The sequence below is a fragment of the Sus scrofa genome, chromosome 15, assembly GCF_000003025.6.
Source record: "Sus scrofa isolate TJ Tabasco breed Duroc chromosome 15, Sscrofa11.1, whole genome shotgun sequence".
Taxonomy (NCBI): domain Eukaryota; kingdom Metazoa; phylum Chordata; class Mammalia; order Artiodactyla; family Suidae; genus Sus; species Sus scrofa.
The window spans coordinates 16584249-16601515 of NC_010457.5; the positions used below are offsets into that span (position 1 = coordinate 16584249).

At 36.1% G+C, this 17267-nt stretch overlaps 1 protein-coding gene across 5 annotated transcripts in view; it reads left to right on the forward strand.

Moving 5' to 3' along the window:
- Nucleotides 1–17267, forward strand: part of ZRANB3 (zinc finger RANBP2-type containing 3) — a 313369-nt gene that overhangs the window by 169958 nt on the left and 126144 nt on the right. For all 5 annotated transcript variants that reach the window (XM_021075255.1, XM_021075253.1, XM_021075252.1 and 2 more), the window contains 3 exons: nucleotides 10723–10901; nucleotides 12348–12579; nucleotides 13399–13484. In XM_021075255.1, the coding sequence (XP_020930914.1) occupies nucleotides 10723–10901; nucleotides 12348–12579; nucleotides 13399–13484 (497 nt within the window). The remainder of the gene's footprint in view (nucleotides 1–10722; nucleotides 10902–12347; nucleotides 12580–13398; nucleotides 13485–17267) is intronic.

A 17267-nucleotide genomic window follows, 5' to 3' on the forward strand; every position in this document is an offset into this window, starting at 1 on the left:
TTTAAGAGTCATCTCTCTTTTCCAGGTACAGAAAGGGAGATACCCTTAAAACAGAGATTTCTTTTGTAACTCTAAATTTTTCTTTCAAAAGGGTAACTTCTACTTCATCTTCAAAGCTTCTCCTGTGTGCTCTTTCTCAAAAATGCAGCTCAAAGCAATCCTATTCCAAAGAGGCATGTTTTTGAATATCACTAAAGTTTTTGAATATGGTATTGACAGATTGTGGCTCACTTTATGGGTTTAACTTAAAATTTTTCTAAAATATTATGGTCTGTGTTCATTGTTCTTTCTGTATTTTGAAATTCAAAATATTGTTATTGTTCTTATATTAAGTTCTTATATTTCCCCTGAGAAACCATGCATTATTCCTAATACATCTTTCTACTTGTTCCTTTGAAATGAGTAACATAATACATAGCTTCCACATTGCTACAGCTTGAAAATCCGTTGCTGTTAAGGAAAAGTGACTGACTCTTGAGTCTTGACCTAGTCATCAGAAGAAATAGGATGAAACATCATGAAGCCGTAGGATTCTTCATTTTTCACTTGTTTTTTTCAGGTGTGGGTTTCACCAAATTATTATTATTTTTTTTATTTTCCCACTGTACAGCAAGGGGGTTCACCAAATTATTTTTTAAAAGATCTCTCATTCTACACTTATATGTGTGTAATTCAGGTCTGCCCCTTTGCTCATTCCTCTCCCCTTGCCTCTTCTCCCTCTCACTCCTCCACCCTTCCCCACCCTCCAACCACCTAAATGTCAGAGTACTTCATTGGACTATGACTTTTTAATAAGGTCGCAGTTGATTCCAGATTTTGCCATAAACACTTACTAATTTAATACTCAAAAATTTGCTGCATCTTATATAGCCTCTTGGACTTCTTTTTTTTTTTCTTTTTAGGGCCACACCCGTGGCATATGGGGGCTCCCAGGCCAGGGGTCAAATCAGAGCTACAGCTGCTGGCCTGCACCACAGCCACAGCAACGCAGGATCCAAGCCTTGTCTGCAAACTACACTACAGCTCACTGCAACAGCAGATCCCCAACCCACTGAACGAGGCCAGGGATCAAACCTGCAACTTCATGGTTCCTTCCATTCCTTCCCTGCAGGCCCTCCCTCCAGTGGTGACACTGTCAGTAGTTCCTTCCATTCTCCCTCTTCTGTTTTCCCCTTACTCCCTCCCTCTCTCTCTTTCTTTCTTATCCTCTCTTTTCTCTCTCTCCTTCTCCCTCCTCCTTTCTCTCAGTACTGATTGGTTCATATTCACCATTCTATTTTTCTGCCCATGTCTTAACCAGTCTTTCCATATCAGCATATAGCTTCATTTTTAAAAATGATTATGTAATATCTCATTTTATGGTCTCTTCTTTAATGATTCAGTGTACTATGTGAGTATGTCCCTAAATAAACTCCAAGTATTAGATTTACTGGATGGTCAACTCAGTATTTATATCCACAAGTATGTAAGTGCCTATTTCTCCAAACCTTCTACAACATTGTAATCAAATCAATTTAGTTTAGTTTAGGTTTTGTTTTTCTTATTCTTTAGGTGCAAAAAAATGGGTTCTCAAAGTTTTGATTTGTTCCTCTCTAAGTATTGAGTGGCATTGGGCATCTTTTGATGGTTCATGAACATATGTAGCATATGTGAGTTGGTTGTTGAGTTCTTTTCTCCATTTTTCTATTGGGTGTTTATCCTTTTTTTTTCCTTTTTGGTAGAAGATTTTTGTTAATTGAGGAATTTGGCCTTTTGTCATTTGTATTACAATTTTTTATTTTTTTGTTTCCCTTTAGTTCTCATGTATGTACCTTTATGCTTTTTGGATTTGACATAATGAATTAAAATATATCTACTTTGAATTTTTAGTTTTATTTCTCCTCTTTTTTTCTATCACTTTTATATGTTCCTTTTTAATGTATAAATACTTGATCTATCTGGAAATTGTCTTATAATGAGGGATGAGGCAAAGATCTAATTTTATTGTTTCTCCAAGTGGTCAGTTTAGAGGAGGAATAGTTTTCATTGACCCTGTTAGGGTCGCTGGCTGGATCTGAAAATTAAACTGACAAAGAGAGATTGACAGAAGAACATACAAAGTACATTGAATTTTTTCGTGTACATAAGAGCCATAACAAGAGAATGAGGACTCAAAGAAGTGACCAGAGCGGGAAGTTTTTATACCTCTTACACAAAGGAACAATAAATTTGTGAAGAATTGACAAGGCAAAGAAAGGATTTGGGGCTAAGGATACTAAATGGTGAAGAAATAGCTAGGAAGATATGGATTATTTTAGCAAAGTTTGTTGTCTGGTTTCCTCTGGTGCCTCCCTGGATAGACTGTCAGGAAAGGGAGAATTTGTGTCTTTCCTTTAGGTGCAAAGGGGGGAGCTTTTTCTGCATTTACTGCTTCTTAATTACCTTCAGCTCAAGATAATTTTTGTGTCACAGATGCATGTTTTGGGGCAACATTTTCTAGTTTCTTTTATTAACCACTTTTCTTAACAGTATTAATAGCCATTTTTTCCATTGGCTGAAAACAGTATTAATAGTTTTTTCATTGGCTGAAAAACGCCACCTCTATCATATACTCATTTCCCATTTGTGTTGGGCAGGTTCTTGCATTCTTCTCTGTTTCATTGCTCTGTTTTTGTTTTTTCCTTTCTTTTTTTATGGCCTCACCCACAGCATTAAGAAGTTCCCCAAGCCAGAGTCTGAATCCAAGCTGCAACCTGAATCCAAGCTGCAACCTGAGCCACAGCTGCAGCAATGCCATATCCTTTAACTCACTGCATGAGGCTGAGGATTGAACTTGCATCTTCACAGTGACTTGAGCCACTGCAGTTGAATTCTGAAACTTGTGTGCCACAGCAGGAACTCATCATTGCTCTGTTTTGATTATTCTTTCTAAAGTACAAAACTTTTTTCATCATAATTTGGGACTAGCCACTTACCTAAATTCTTTAGGTGATGCTTAGTTATTACTACTAATAATAGTAATCATTTTTTCTACTGATTCTTTTAGTTTCTGTGTAGTTGGTCACATTATCTATAACTAATACACTTTTTGCCGATCTGTTCTAATATTTATATCTGTCATTTCTTTCCCCCATTTCTGATATTGAGACTATTTTTTTCTCCGTTAAATATGATACAGCCTTTTTGATTGAGATATGTACATTTTCTAATGTGAAAGGATTTTCCTTTTAGTAATAGTTAGTAATCAAGAGTTTTATCAAGAATTAAGCCTATTTTTTAGTTGCCTTTTTAGCATCTAAAGATTATCATAGGTTATTTTCCCTTTGATCTATTAACATTGTGAATGCAACAGACTTTCTTACATTGACAGTCTTTATATTCCTGGACTTGAACTCCTCTTTGTTATGTTATCCTATTAATAGCCTACTAAATTTTAAATTCTCAGAGTCTACTTAAAATGTTTGCGTCACTACTCACATGTGAAATTGATCTTAGATTATCTGTTGTGCTGCCTTTCATGTTTTACTATCCATGTTATGCTGACTTTTTAAAATAATTTAAAGAAAATTTAAAGGTTTACTTTTAATGTTTTCTCAAATACTTAGTATCATTTCTTCTTGACCAATCCTTTTAGAATATAGACTATCCCTCTTGTCCTTCCTCCCAGCACAATTAATAATAGGTTGTCAAGCTGTAATTTTTCACCCAGCTTCTGATTTGGAATTTACTTCATCTTTACAGAAGAGTTGCAGAAATATGAGTAGTTAACATCCTTATTCCCTTTACTCAGATAACATCTGTTAGCAATACTTTTATCTCATTTGTAAAGCTGTGACTTTTATTAAAACTTCCCTAGAGAACTGGCAAGAATAAAACTATAACATTAGAAGTGTTATAGCTATCTACTTATACTAGAAATGGTACTCTTAAGGTACATTGGCTCAGGTCCATCCTCTCTGTCCATTGCAGAGCTTTCTCACTGCTTTATTCTTGCTGCCCCCCTAGTGGGCATCATGAAGCCATACTTTGGAGTAGAGCTTCAACTCATGTGGTTCATCCTCAACTCAATGTCTTGTCTTTGGAGAAAGAAGTTTTTTGCCCTGTCCTGCTGCCCTCTAAGGCCATGTCCTTTTCAGCCTCACATGATCCTAGTGTCTTTCCTTCAGGGGAAAGCTTGCTTCCATCCCTGAGGAAGAACCAGACCATCAGCGAAGTATGACAGCATCTTTCCCAAAGTATGGCCTCTTCATTATTGAGTCGAGACAAGGTCAGGCTTGTATATCCATACTCCTATGTTCTGTTTCCTGCTCCTTATCCCCTACGACACACACACACACACACTCTCTCTCTCTCTCCCTCATACTTGTTTAAGAATCAATAACAATTTTCAGATATACCCTCTAAACCTCTTTATAGGAAAGAAAATTAAGAACATGGAAATAATTCTGCTAAAACATACATCTCCTTAACAATAATAAATAATAGAATATAGGCTTTCGGTCTGACACTTTCCTGTGTTTCTTGACTTAATTTACTTCCTCATTAAGATTTTAAACCTACATACCTAAAAAGGTCCTCCAAAGGAGTCTCTTCTAGGACAAATAGGCCACCTATTCTAAAGATAAAACCAGGAGTTCCTGTGTGGCTCAGCAGGTTAAGAATCTGGCACTGCAGTGGTTCGGTCACTGATGTGGTTTGGGTCACTGATCTGGTGCAGGTTTAATCACTGGCCCACAAACTTTCACATGCCGAGGGCTCAGCCAAAAAAAAAAAGTAAAGATAAATCCATATGTTTACTCTAAAAGGTATAAGCTGTTTATAACGTTAAGTTTTCTAGTTTTAAAAAATCTCAATAGGTATGCATCTTCTCTATACAATTGCTATATAAAAGCAATCACAATATAAAAAATTGAAATTGGAATTCTCTTTGTCAGCTAGGATCATTGTTATTTAATTACTTTTAATAATTTTACGGAATAAGACATTTAGAAAACCTAAAATTTTTCTCCTAAATGAAATAGATTCATTATTTTGAAAATATTGACAAAATACATCCTTGAAATTAATGTATTCTTTTAAATTCTTCTAAGTAGTTGCCTAAGCAGTTGTATTTCTATTGAGTCGGGGCTTTTTTTCCTAATAGGTGATTTAGCCTTAATCGTTATCAAACAGTAGATAGTTCCATAACAAATTCTATGGCAGAGAGAGCTAAGAGCTTTGAATCTTCATGGAGCGGTGTTATTTCTCTATACTTAAATTACTTGAAGTGTGCTAATGCTTTTATAGTTGAATATTGAGCTATTTAAAACTTTCCAAAATACTGAATTCTAAGTACATATTTTAAAAGTTTATTTCTAGGGTAAAAATAGTTTGAGACAATTATTTTTCTATTGATAGTTTTTATCTACAAGTTGGCTATCTTATGCTGTTTATCATTTTTATCCTTAATGGGAACATGAAATTACACTTATATTTTTATTCTCTAATTTGGAGTCATCTTTTGTTTCAATTTGTCCCATCAAACTTTTATCTTGTACTGATGGTGCCCCCCAAAAAAGGAACAATCAATAGCAAATACTTAAGAAATAAATACCTAAGAAATTAGCAACTGATCACTTTATTTGTATTGATAAATATCTTTCTGATTTCCAGAAATCACCATTAGTCATTTATGTACATTATCTTTAATAAAGAATTGAAGATTTGGGGCTGTTACCATGAAAGGTCACTAGGTAAGAACTGATTGCAATCTCATTTTTCAGTGAATTCTCCAACCAGGACAGGATAGTATCTTCAGGTAATTCAGATAACTGAATTGGGTATGCAGATTCAGAAATTCATTCTTCTTGGTGATTCCAAGTTAACCAGATTCTGAGATTTTTCACTGAAGTTATCAAAGCTCAAGGAAAACTTTTCATATAAGTCTCAGTGCCTGCTTATTAACATATACTGAGAAATGGCTTTCCTTTGTTGTGATCACCCCAAAGAGGCAGAATGGACTCTTCCACCCAAAGTTTGATTCAGAAATCCAGAATGATGATGCCACATGGATGTCAACAGTATATGGAAAAGTTTGTTTACTCACATAGTATTCCTATTGGTGGAAAGGAGGGTAGGCTGCTAAACAGGCATGAAAATGACTTGAGAAAACAAGGATTGGAGACTGGCTTGGTTTTTTTACTAGATTTGTGGGGTGGGTCTAGGATAAGGGTTCTCAATGTGTGGGCTGGGCTTATGTGGTTTGAATTTCTCTCTGGTGCCAAAGGAAATAGCAGCCATGTTTTCTTATTGCCTTGCCCAAATTTGGGGAAAAAGTTAAGAGGGACTGATGGGGTTTGAAAGCTGTCAGCATTGAAACATTATAAAATGGAGTCATATTCTTTATTGCATCCTTTTTTTTGCTCCCATTTTTTATTCTTGTATTCAGTGCTTCATCTCCTTAGCTAGATTAGTCTTTCCACTAGTTATACTTAAGACTTCTTGGTTTGCAAACCATTCTTTCTTTATGTCTCCTTGTTTCTTAATTAATACTTAATATTCTAAGTGTAATCATTTAGTTTTATAAAGGCAGCCATGATTTTTATGTTATTAGGAAAGTGTGATGAGATAGCTGAGAATAGTGAGAAAATGTTCAGAATTTGCTATACTTACTAACACAGTATTCATAGCTCCCTAAAGTGGCTTTCCATTCTTCTTCAGCTGCCTCAATCCACTACTGGTGAGTTCTTGTTTCTGTCAGAGACTACTCTGTCTCACTCTGGCTAGCTCCCAAACTATTCATTGTGCCACTGGAACAGAAAGAGAAAAATCCCAGAGAAGAAAACTTGAAAGACCCAAAATAAAAATTAAAAAAAAAATCTGCATACATATTACCCTCAGTCATTGACCATCTTCTAAACTGCACACACACAGGGTCAGACCTCAGAAATTCAGCAGAAATTTGGAGCTGAGAGGATAAAGAACTAAGGGGAGATTTCTGCACTGCTGTGGTGCTAAGGAAGCAGAGATCAGGGTTGAGCCTGTGGAACTGGGAGACTCTTGATAAATACCTTGTCTTGGCTTACAGGAAGCCCCAGAAAGAACACCCCTTAGTATTAAAGACTATTTCCTAGGATTAAGGGCAAAACTTAATATGGTCACACTATGTGAAGTGCACCAAAGTCCAGGTATGCAGGGGTGATTGGCACTAAATAAATTTGGCAACAAGCAGAAGGTAAGGATCCAGTAATAGAATCAGAGTCCCAGATAAAGAATTTTATTTCACAGAACATTGGGGAAGGAAAACAGACCCCTATTTCTAGAGAAATTGAAATTAAGAAAATGAGTTATGGGAGTCCCCTGGTGGTTCAGTGACTTAAGGATCTGGCATTGTCACTGTAGTGGCTCAGGTCGCTGCTGTGGCTAGGGTTTGACCCCTAGTCTGAGAACTTCCTCATGCCATAGGCATAGCTGAAAAAAAAAGGGGGGGAGGAGAGAGGAAAGGAATTATGAAACCATGGAAGGAAGCAAAACTAGGGACTCAAATGATTATGGCACAAAGTTCATAGTATGGTCCACACACATAAAATAAAGCCATGACTCAGTTTCTGGAACCGGCTCATGATCAGAGTTGTTGTAGGAACACAGCAACACTAATAATGCCAAGCCTGGTAAAGATCTGTAATTCTTAAATTTCTACTGCTTTGGAACTAAGTTGGTCCCAGGATCTAGTTTAAGTGGTTTCAGCTATGAGGATTAGAAGGCTTTGATGACAAGGAAACAGATCAGTCATTATACTGTATGTTGGTGCATAATCGCTCTTTGCTTGGGATTTACAAAACTAAGTTATGTACAAATTTGTTCTTTTTTCTTAGGGCTATATCTACCACCATCAGGTAAAGCTAAATTTGGCTTTGTAGGACTAAGTGTTAGGTTGTACGCTATTTCTTGGAAAGAGATATAGAATATTAAGATGTTAAATATTCTTTTTTATAATAAAATACATAGCGTATGTGTGCGCATGTGTGTGTGCTTTCATGTGTGTGTGTCCATTCCTAAGTTACCATTATGTGTTACCAGGACCTGCCTAACTTAACCTCAATTTTATTCTTAAAATACTAGGTACAAAAAAACCTTTTTTTTAAATCTTCAACTGGATCTTGTTTTTTTTATCTTCAGCTGGATCTTGTTGAAAGCTTTTAGACCTAGTTTTGACTCTGTACGTGAATGTTATGCCTCAAAACTTTGAAATGATCACTAATAATATAACTGCTCTTAGACTACAGGCCTTTCAGTTACTTCTTTTGTTAAGAACTGCAAACACTTTTTCTCTACCTCAGTCGTCCCTGTCCCAGAGAATTTAATGTCCTTGATCTTTATTTAGTCATTGATTTACTCATACTTTTAAAGGAATATCTCATCACTTACTATTGCAGCTCTGAAACAAAATCATTTCCTACATTCCATTTACCATATTTCAATTTGGCGGGCTTTATGCCAATTAAAAAAAAATTTTCCTAGGCAATTCACACTAGTGTTCTCTTTTGTCTTTGAGTTTGACTGATATATCAATCAAATAATGTAAGTTTACTTGAATTATTCTATAATTACTTTCAGTATTGTTAATAGCAGTAGTTAAAAATACAAGAAGAAAACAAGGTTTTCTTTTTGTTCTTCCAGTTTTGTTAAGATACAACTGATAAAAACCACTGTGTAAGTTTAAGGGGGATAGCATAATAATTTGACTTAAAAACATCATGAAATGATTACTGCAGTAAGTTTAGTGGAAAAAAAAAAAAAAAGAAACAAGGTATTCTTAATGGAGGCTTGCTAGAAGTCCAAAACTTTCTTTTTCTCCTTTCTTCTTTAATTTCACTTAGCACTTAAAACTTACTTTAAATTGTTTTAGGTTTCTATGTCTTTTTTCTCTATGAATAGTCTAATAAGCAGGGTCTATGTCTTTTTGTCTTTCTAATGATTCATAATACAATTATTTTTTAAAAAGATAGCATTATTGGGGTATAATTCACCCTTTTGGGTAAATTCAGTTTTCTTTCCTTTTTTTTTTAAGGGTCACACCCACGGCATATGGAAGTTCCCAGGCTAGGGATCAAATCAGAGCCTCAGCTGCTGGCCTATGCCACAGCCACAGCAGTGCCAGATCTGAGCCATGTCTGCAACCTACACCACAGCTCATGGCAATGATGGATCCTTAACCCACTGAGCGAGGCCAGGGATCGAACCCACATCATCGCGGATACTAGTTGGGTTTGTTATCACTGAGCCACAGCAGGAACTCTAGTTTTCTTTCTTTTTTAAATTGAACTATCGTTGATTTACAATGTTGAGTTAGTTTCAGGTGTACAACCAAGTGATTCAATTATACATACATATATACATTTATGTGTATCCATTCTTTTTCAGATTCTTTTCCATAATAGTTTATTACAAGATATTGAATATATCTCTGTGCTATACAGTAGGTCCTTGTTATCTGTTTTATATAGTAGTGAGTGTCTCTTAATCCCAAATGCCTAATTTATCCCTGATTCCCAAATTCATCTTTCTTAGTGTACAATTCTGAGCCCTGCCCAGTTCATTCATGTAACTGCCACTACAAGATGTAGCCTTTCCTTCAGTCCCCAGAAGTCGCTTCATGGTGCTGCCCTCCTCTCACCCTTTAGCTCCTGATGTGCTTTCTGTCCATGTTGTTTTGTCTTTTTTAGAATGAAATAAAAATGGAATCAGATAGTACCTAGTTTTGGCTTCTGACTTCTTTCACTTAGCAAAATGCATTTGAGATTCAGTCATGTGTTTGTGTGTAGCGGTGGTTTGTTCCTTTTTTTATTACTCAATGGTATTCCATTGTATGGATTCCCCACAGTTTTTATTCATGCACCAGTTGAAGTATATTTGGGTTGTCTCCAGTTTCTGGAGATTATGAACAAAACCACTATAAACATTCAATTAGTAACTAATATTTTAAAGGGTACAGCTTAGAAATGGGCCAGCGTGATATAACTGAAAATGGTCAAGTGTGAAGATAGCAAATATGTGGGTTCTCATACTGCTTTTCATCCAGTTACTACCTGTGGACTTGAACAAGTAATTTAACCTCTCTGTGCTTACTCCTGTTGCAAAATGTATGTGATCTAGGGCTTATTCTAACTTCAAAATTACAGGATATTGTGCTGTGTAAGTATATATTAACTTGTGTTCTCTAAGAGAAAAGTTATAAATGGTCACATACATCTCTGTTTTTGTGTTTTTGTTTTTATAGCCATACCATATGGAAGTTCCCATGCTAGTGGTTGAGCAGGCCTGCACCACAGCCATCACTGGATCCGAGCTGCATCTGCAGCCTACCCTGCAGCTTGCAGCAGTGCCAGATCCTTAACACATGGAGCAAGGCCAGGGATTGAACCTGCATCCTCATGGACACTATGTCAGTTCTTAACCTGCCGAGCCACAACAGGAACTCATCACACACATCTTTGTAAATTTAGCTGGTCTGAAACCAGTATAACTGATATTTCAAAAAAGCGGTCATTTTGTTTCCAAGTCCAATCGCTGATGACTTGAAAAAAATACAATTTGCTTAATAAATTTTAAAGATCATGATAATCTTGAGTGTTTTACTGACTATGTAATCCAGTTGATTTTTCATCAGAAAATTATTTTGTTGATGATACATTTAAATAAAAGTATTTGACAAATAATTTCTTTCAAAATATTCTAGCATTTATTTATCTATTTTTAATTTAGATGGGCCTAGGAAAGACAATTCAAGCTATTGGCATCGCTTACTTCTATAAGGAGGAATGGCCTCTTTTAATAGTGGTCCCTTCATCTCTGAGGTACCCTTGGACAGAAGAAATAGAGAAATGGATCCCAGAGCTAGGTCCAGAAGAAATCAATGTTATTCAGAATAAAACTGATATTGGGTAAGAACAACATTTTAAAATACCACTATCATTTTTATAGCTTTTAGGTCATATAAATTTTATTATCATTTTGGGAGTATACGCTTGCTATTAAATAGTGGCTAATATTTTTCTTTGAGTAACATTTGGGATATTTTAGATGATACTCAAATTCCAGAGTGTAATGTTTCTGTAGGATGTTAGCTAAGGGTAGAAAAACTTACCCATTGCCTTCCAGGTACTTGAAACAGCTCTGGGTGTATAGCAACATGTGACAACATGTATTTACTGCAAATACATGTACCTTCTTTTGTTATATGCCAGTTATTCCTGGATGGTCCACTAGTCAATACATGGCAGGATAGCAGCTACAGTGACCTTTGAAGCCCTCGAATATTGCTCTTATATTTAATTAGTAATATTAACCCTGTACTTTTCTTGGGCAGCATTCTCTGGTATTTGAGTACAGCAGGAAATTTGTAAGTCTCTATATTAAGTAGATTTATCCAGGGCTTAAATGCTATTGTCCTTTAGAAGAAAAAAAAAAAAAAGAAGCAGTTGTCATGTTAGCACTGGTTCTTTGGGAGATCTGACTTTTCTGTTAGAAAATAGAGAACTACAGAAGACTGACATTATTCTGTGTTCCTCACTGGTGATACAGAAAATGAAAAGTGGTATGTTTTATTGTTAATGCATTTATTTGTCTAATTATTTCATTCCACACACTCATTGAGAGCATAGCACTGTACATGAGTAAGACACATTCCCTGCCCTTACCAATCATATGATATAATAAAGGAAAGAAATACGTAAATGAATAATTTCATTGCAGTATGATAAAGAATATGATAGATATTTAAATTATAGTTGAGATAGTTCAAAAGACCAGAGATAACTTTAGCTCAGGGTATCTTTGTGTGAAGTGGCTCCCTCCTCTTTTCTCTACAGTTTATTACCCCCAGGGACACTTTTGTTGTCAGCGATAGGGACTCTACAGTCCTTCAGTGAAGGGCTCAGGAATGTGAATTGCCCTGCAGTGCACTGGACAGACCCGTAACACTAAGTATCATCCTACTCAAAATCGCAGTATCACCTGAGCTTTTTGCTGTCCTGTTTTTAGGAAAGCTTCCTTGAATAGTCAGCTAATGTTTGAGTATCTACTTTTTGTGCATGATTCTAGATGCATGGAAGCAAGTATTCTCAGAAAGTAATGTTCTTATCCTAGTTAAATGTGGCTAGCTGGGAATCAACAGAATGGTTTTGGTTAACCAAATTCTAAATTTTAGATTCTGACTTACCATATTCAAAGAAGGTAAAATCGTAAAAGAGAATGGGTTTTGGTGGTATCTGTCTCTACTTATTTTTCCTCTTCTTTCTTCTCCTCTGTATTTCTTCCCAAAGAATTGTATTGTTTATGATAAACAGGTTACTAAAACATTTTTAAAATACATGGATTTTCTCTTCCAGGAGAATATCGACCAGCAAAGTGACAGTTCTGGGTTACGGTCTTTTAACCACAGATGCAGAGACTTTGATAGATGCACTGAATAATCAGAACTTCAAAGTAGTTATTGTAGATGAATCACACTACATGAAGTCCAGAAATGCAACTCGCAGCAGGATTTTATTGCCAGTGGTACAGAAAGCCAAACGAGCCATTCTTCTTACAGGAACTCCAGCTTTGGGAAGGCCTGAGGAGGTATGGAAATTCTTATACTTTGGGCTTTAAAAAAAGAATTGAATCAATCAAATTGCACCATTTTTGCAATTTTTCTTTTCTTTTTTTTCTTTTTGGCCACACTCATGGCATGTGGAAATTCTTGGGCCAGGGATCAAACCTACACCACAAAAGCAACCCAAGCCTCAGCAGTGACACCACCAGGTCTTTAACCCACCAGGGAACTCCTGTTTTTACAATTTTTAATTTTAAATTAGATGCTTCAAATAGCTTAAGAGCATATTGGGAAATTCTAGACACCTCTTTAGTTATGTCTAAGACATGTTTTGGGAGACAAACTTCTAGTTGTGTATATAATATGATCCTCTTTATTGACTAAAAGAAAATATATAAATAAGCATATAGAGGCATACAAAAATATATAAATGTATATTGAAGAAGAGAATAGCAGTTATTCCTGAGGAAATAGGTTGGCAAGGATGGGAGGATGGAGAAGAAAGAGAATCCTTGAGGAAAAAGAGGTAGATTTTTTCACTTTTTACTATTTCATTAACTGGGTTTATTATCATAGTAATAATAATTTACTTGAAAATATTACAACACATTGGAGGTCCTGCTGTGGCACAACAGGGATTGGCAGTATCTTGAGAGTGCTGGGACACAGGTTCAACCCCCGGCCCAGCACAATGTGTTAAGGATCTAGAATTGCTGCAGCTGCAGCTTAGGTTGCAACTGCAGCTCAGATCTGATCCCTGGCCCTGGAACTCCATGTGCTGTGGGGCGGCCAAAAGAGGGAAAAAAAAATATTATAACACATTAAGAGAGCTTGTGTTATTACAGCTTTTCATGCAGATTGAAGCTCTCTTTCCACAAAAGTTTGGAACATGGACCGACTATGCCAGAAGATACTGTAATGCGCATGTCAGGTATGACAAACTATTTTCTGTAAGTTTTAATCCTCACATATGTACAATGAGCTTTGCTCTTTATTAATTATTCTTTGTTCCAGTGTTTTTCAAACTGTGGTAGCTATGGAATAATATCTAGTGAAATCTTGTGTGGATAACCCCTGTTTAAAATAATAAAAGGAGTAGATAATGGCAGTTTTTCTTTATTTTTTTTTTTGCCTTATATGTATTTCATTTTTGAAATTATTTATTTGTATTGCCTAGATAAATGTGCCCATCATACAAAAATGAAAAGTAAATGCCCATTCCACTTGTGTCTCCCAGTCAACCTTATCCCTTCCCAGGTAACCAATGTTGGCAGTTTCTTGTGTTCCCTCTGGTGATACTCCATGCATGAAAAAGAACATAGGGTTATGTATGTATCATATTATTTCATTTTATTTATGCATACATTGTTCAGCAGTTTGCTGTCTTTGCCTATGATGTTTTGGAGATTCTTGCATATTAGTTGCTAGAAGAGCTTTGGCATTCTTTTTAAATGATGTGTGTATTCCACTGTTTAGATTCACTATAATTTACTTATGCAGTCTATTAATAGATATTTGTGTTATATAGCTGTTGCATACAGTGCAGCAATGACTGTCCATGAACATGCTGAGAAGTAGTATGTTATAGTGGCAAAGTGCATTTAAAACTAGACCTAGACCACCTTTGTTTTATTTTCACATTTAGTACTTACCAGATGTTTCATTTTGGGAAAGTAATTTTACCTCCCTATACCTTAATTTCTTCAGCTCTAAAAACAGAGGCTTATTATTCCTACCTCTGAGAGTTATTATAATATTTACAGTAGCAGGAGTTCCCATTGTGACTCAGCAGATTAAGAACCTAAATAGTATCCATAATAATGCAGGTTTGATCCCTGACCTTGATCAGTGGGTTAAGGATCTGGCGATGCAAGCCACGACATAGATCCAGCCTTGGTGCACTGGATCCCTCATTGCTGTGGCTGTGGCATAGGCCAGCAGCTGCAGCTCTGATTTGACCCCTAGCCTGGAAACTTCCATATGCCACACAGGTGTAGCCCTAAAAAGCAAAAAAAAATTTACATTAGCTAATATTTGTAAGATCTTGAACAGTGACTGGCCCATAGTGAGCACTTAATATTTACTAGGTATTTTAATATTTCATGTTATACATATGGAACTAAATCTGTAAGATAAATTTAATATAAGTGGAATTTCTGGTACAAAGGGCATTTGCATTTTTTTTTTTTTTTGGTCTTTTGTCTTTTTAGGGCCTTCCCTGCAGCATATGAAGGTTCCTAGGCTAGGGGTCTAATTGGAGCTGTAGCCGCCAGCCAGACCACAGCCACAGCCAGATCCGAGCTGTGCCTGTGAGCTACAGCATAGCTCACGGCAACGCCAGATCTTTAACCTACTGAGTGAGGTCAGGGATCAAACCAGTGTCCTTATGGATGCTCGTTGGGCTCGCTAACCCCTGAGCCACGATGGGCACTCTAGCATTTGCATTTTTATATTTTATAGATGTTTGCAGGTTATGTTCCACAAAGCCTATACCAATACATATTCCCACTAGTAGTAAGATTGTCTTTTTCCCCACATCTTGCCAACATACTCAAATAGACATTATTTTTTCTTGCCACCATGATCTGATAGTAGTTTTAACGAACATTTATCCCCTTATGTTATCAAATGCCCCTGAACATTTTTTCATACATATAAGAGTCATTGTTTTTTCTGTTGGTTGTCTGTGTTTCTGGCCCTTCATTTTACTAAACTTACTGACTTTTTTCTTATTGATATACTAGAAATCTTTATATATTACAGAAGTAAGCTCTTTATCCGTGATATGAATTGCTTACCTTTTTTCTCAATATGTATGCACATGTTTTATTTTTCTCTTTCTACAGTTTCCTCAGATAACCTCATGTTATTATGGTGTTCTGAAGCTTTTTTTTTTTTTTTTTTGTCTTTTATCTTTTGAGGGCCACACCTGTGGCATATGGAGATTCCCAGGCTAGGGGTTGAATTGGAGCTGTAGCTACTGGCCTACGCCATAGCCATAGCAACGCCAGATCTGAGCCGCCTCTGTGACCTACACCACAGCTAATGGCAACGCCGGATCCTTAACCCACTGAGCGAGGCCGGGGATCAGACCCGCAATCTCATGGTTCTTAGTCAGATTTGTTTCTACCGCACCACGACAGGAACTCCTCTGATGCTTTTTAAAGGGCCCTAGAACACAGAGATAGAAAGAGAACTTCCAAATTTTTTGTATGAAGGCAGTTTAACATTGATACTAAAAACCCAACAAAATAGCACACAACCACCCAAAACTAATGACCTTTCTCTACTTAGAACTGTAAATGCAGAACTATTCAATATTATTATAAATCAGAAACTCATTAAAAGCATAACATTAACCATATGCAACTCGATCTATATGAGGAATTCAGCCATAGTTTAATATTAGGAGAACTATTTATATAATTTATCATGTTGGAGTTCCCATCCTGGTGCAGTGAAAACAAATCCAACTAGGAACCATAGAGTTGTAGGTTCGATCCCTGGCCTCGCTCAGTGGGTTAAGGATCCAGCATTGCTGTGAGCTATAGTGTAGGTCACGGATGCAGCCTGCATCTGGCATTGCTGTAGCTTGTGGCATAGGCTGGCGGCTACAGCTCTGATTGGACCCCTAGCCTGGGACATGTGTTGCAGGTGAGGCCCTAAAAAGACAAAAGACACACACACACACAAAACCATGTTAATAATGAAAAGGAAAACTTTCATTTTCTCTATTTTTGCTGAGATGTAATTTGAGCAAGTTCAGCATTTATCTTTGGTTACAGTTTTTAATAATTTTAAGGTATTCATATGTGATGTTTATATACCTATAAACACATATAATCTATGTCTATATCTATATGCTTGTGCATGTATGCATGTATTTTAAGCCCAAAGCCACCATCAAATGAAACACTAAAACCAAGGCAAGTGTGTTACTTTCATCACACTTTACCTTTATTCTGGAGGCATAAGTTCATCTACTCAAAATGAGAGGTCAAAATTGGAAAGAAAAGGAAAAATTATCATTATTTGCAGCCAATAGTATTTTTTAGAAGACCCAAAACAATGAGCTTAAAAATGTTCAAAACAAAAGAGAATTCATTAAGGTATCCTAGCACAAAGTTTCCGTTAAAAAGCCAATTGTCTTTCTCTACATAGATAATAATAACTGGTTTTAAGAGATAATGTCAAATAGGCACAATGCTGGATGTTGTTGGAGAGCCCTTAGTCATAATTCTTGCAGACTATAAGTGCCAAAAGTTTTGCTTATGTAAAAAATACACATTAGCAGGATTTACCTTTTGGGGTCTAGGAAAACCTAAGTGGTCAGAATACATTTCTTTTTTCTATTTTCTGATTGGGAATTCTCAGATGGCAACAGAGGTGTATACCTGTTCTTTTTTTGTTTATTAATGTGATCATTATTTCAAAGAGAAATTTATCTTTATGAAATGCTTTATGATCAAGGAGATTGTGTTCTATTTCCTGTTTTCTAGAGAAAGCCATTTCAAGATTATTATCATTCTTCTCGAGGCATTTTCTTCCAGATTCCATTTCAGAAGTTTTATGTTATTCCTTTACTTCTTTACCTTGAAAGTGCTATGGTTCCATAGACTTTAATTCAGATTAAGCCACTTCCTGGCATTTTAAGTTAGTCTGTGGAATGTTGAATTTTTTTCTATAATGTCATGATTCTCTGAAGTTGTTATTT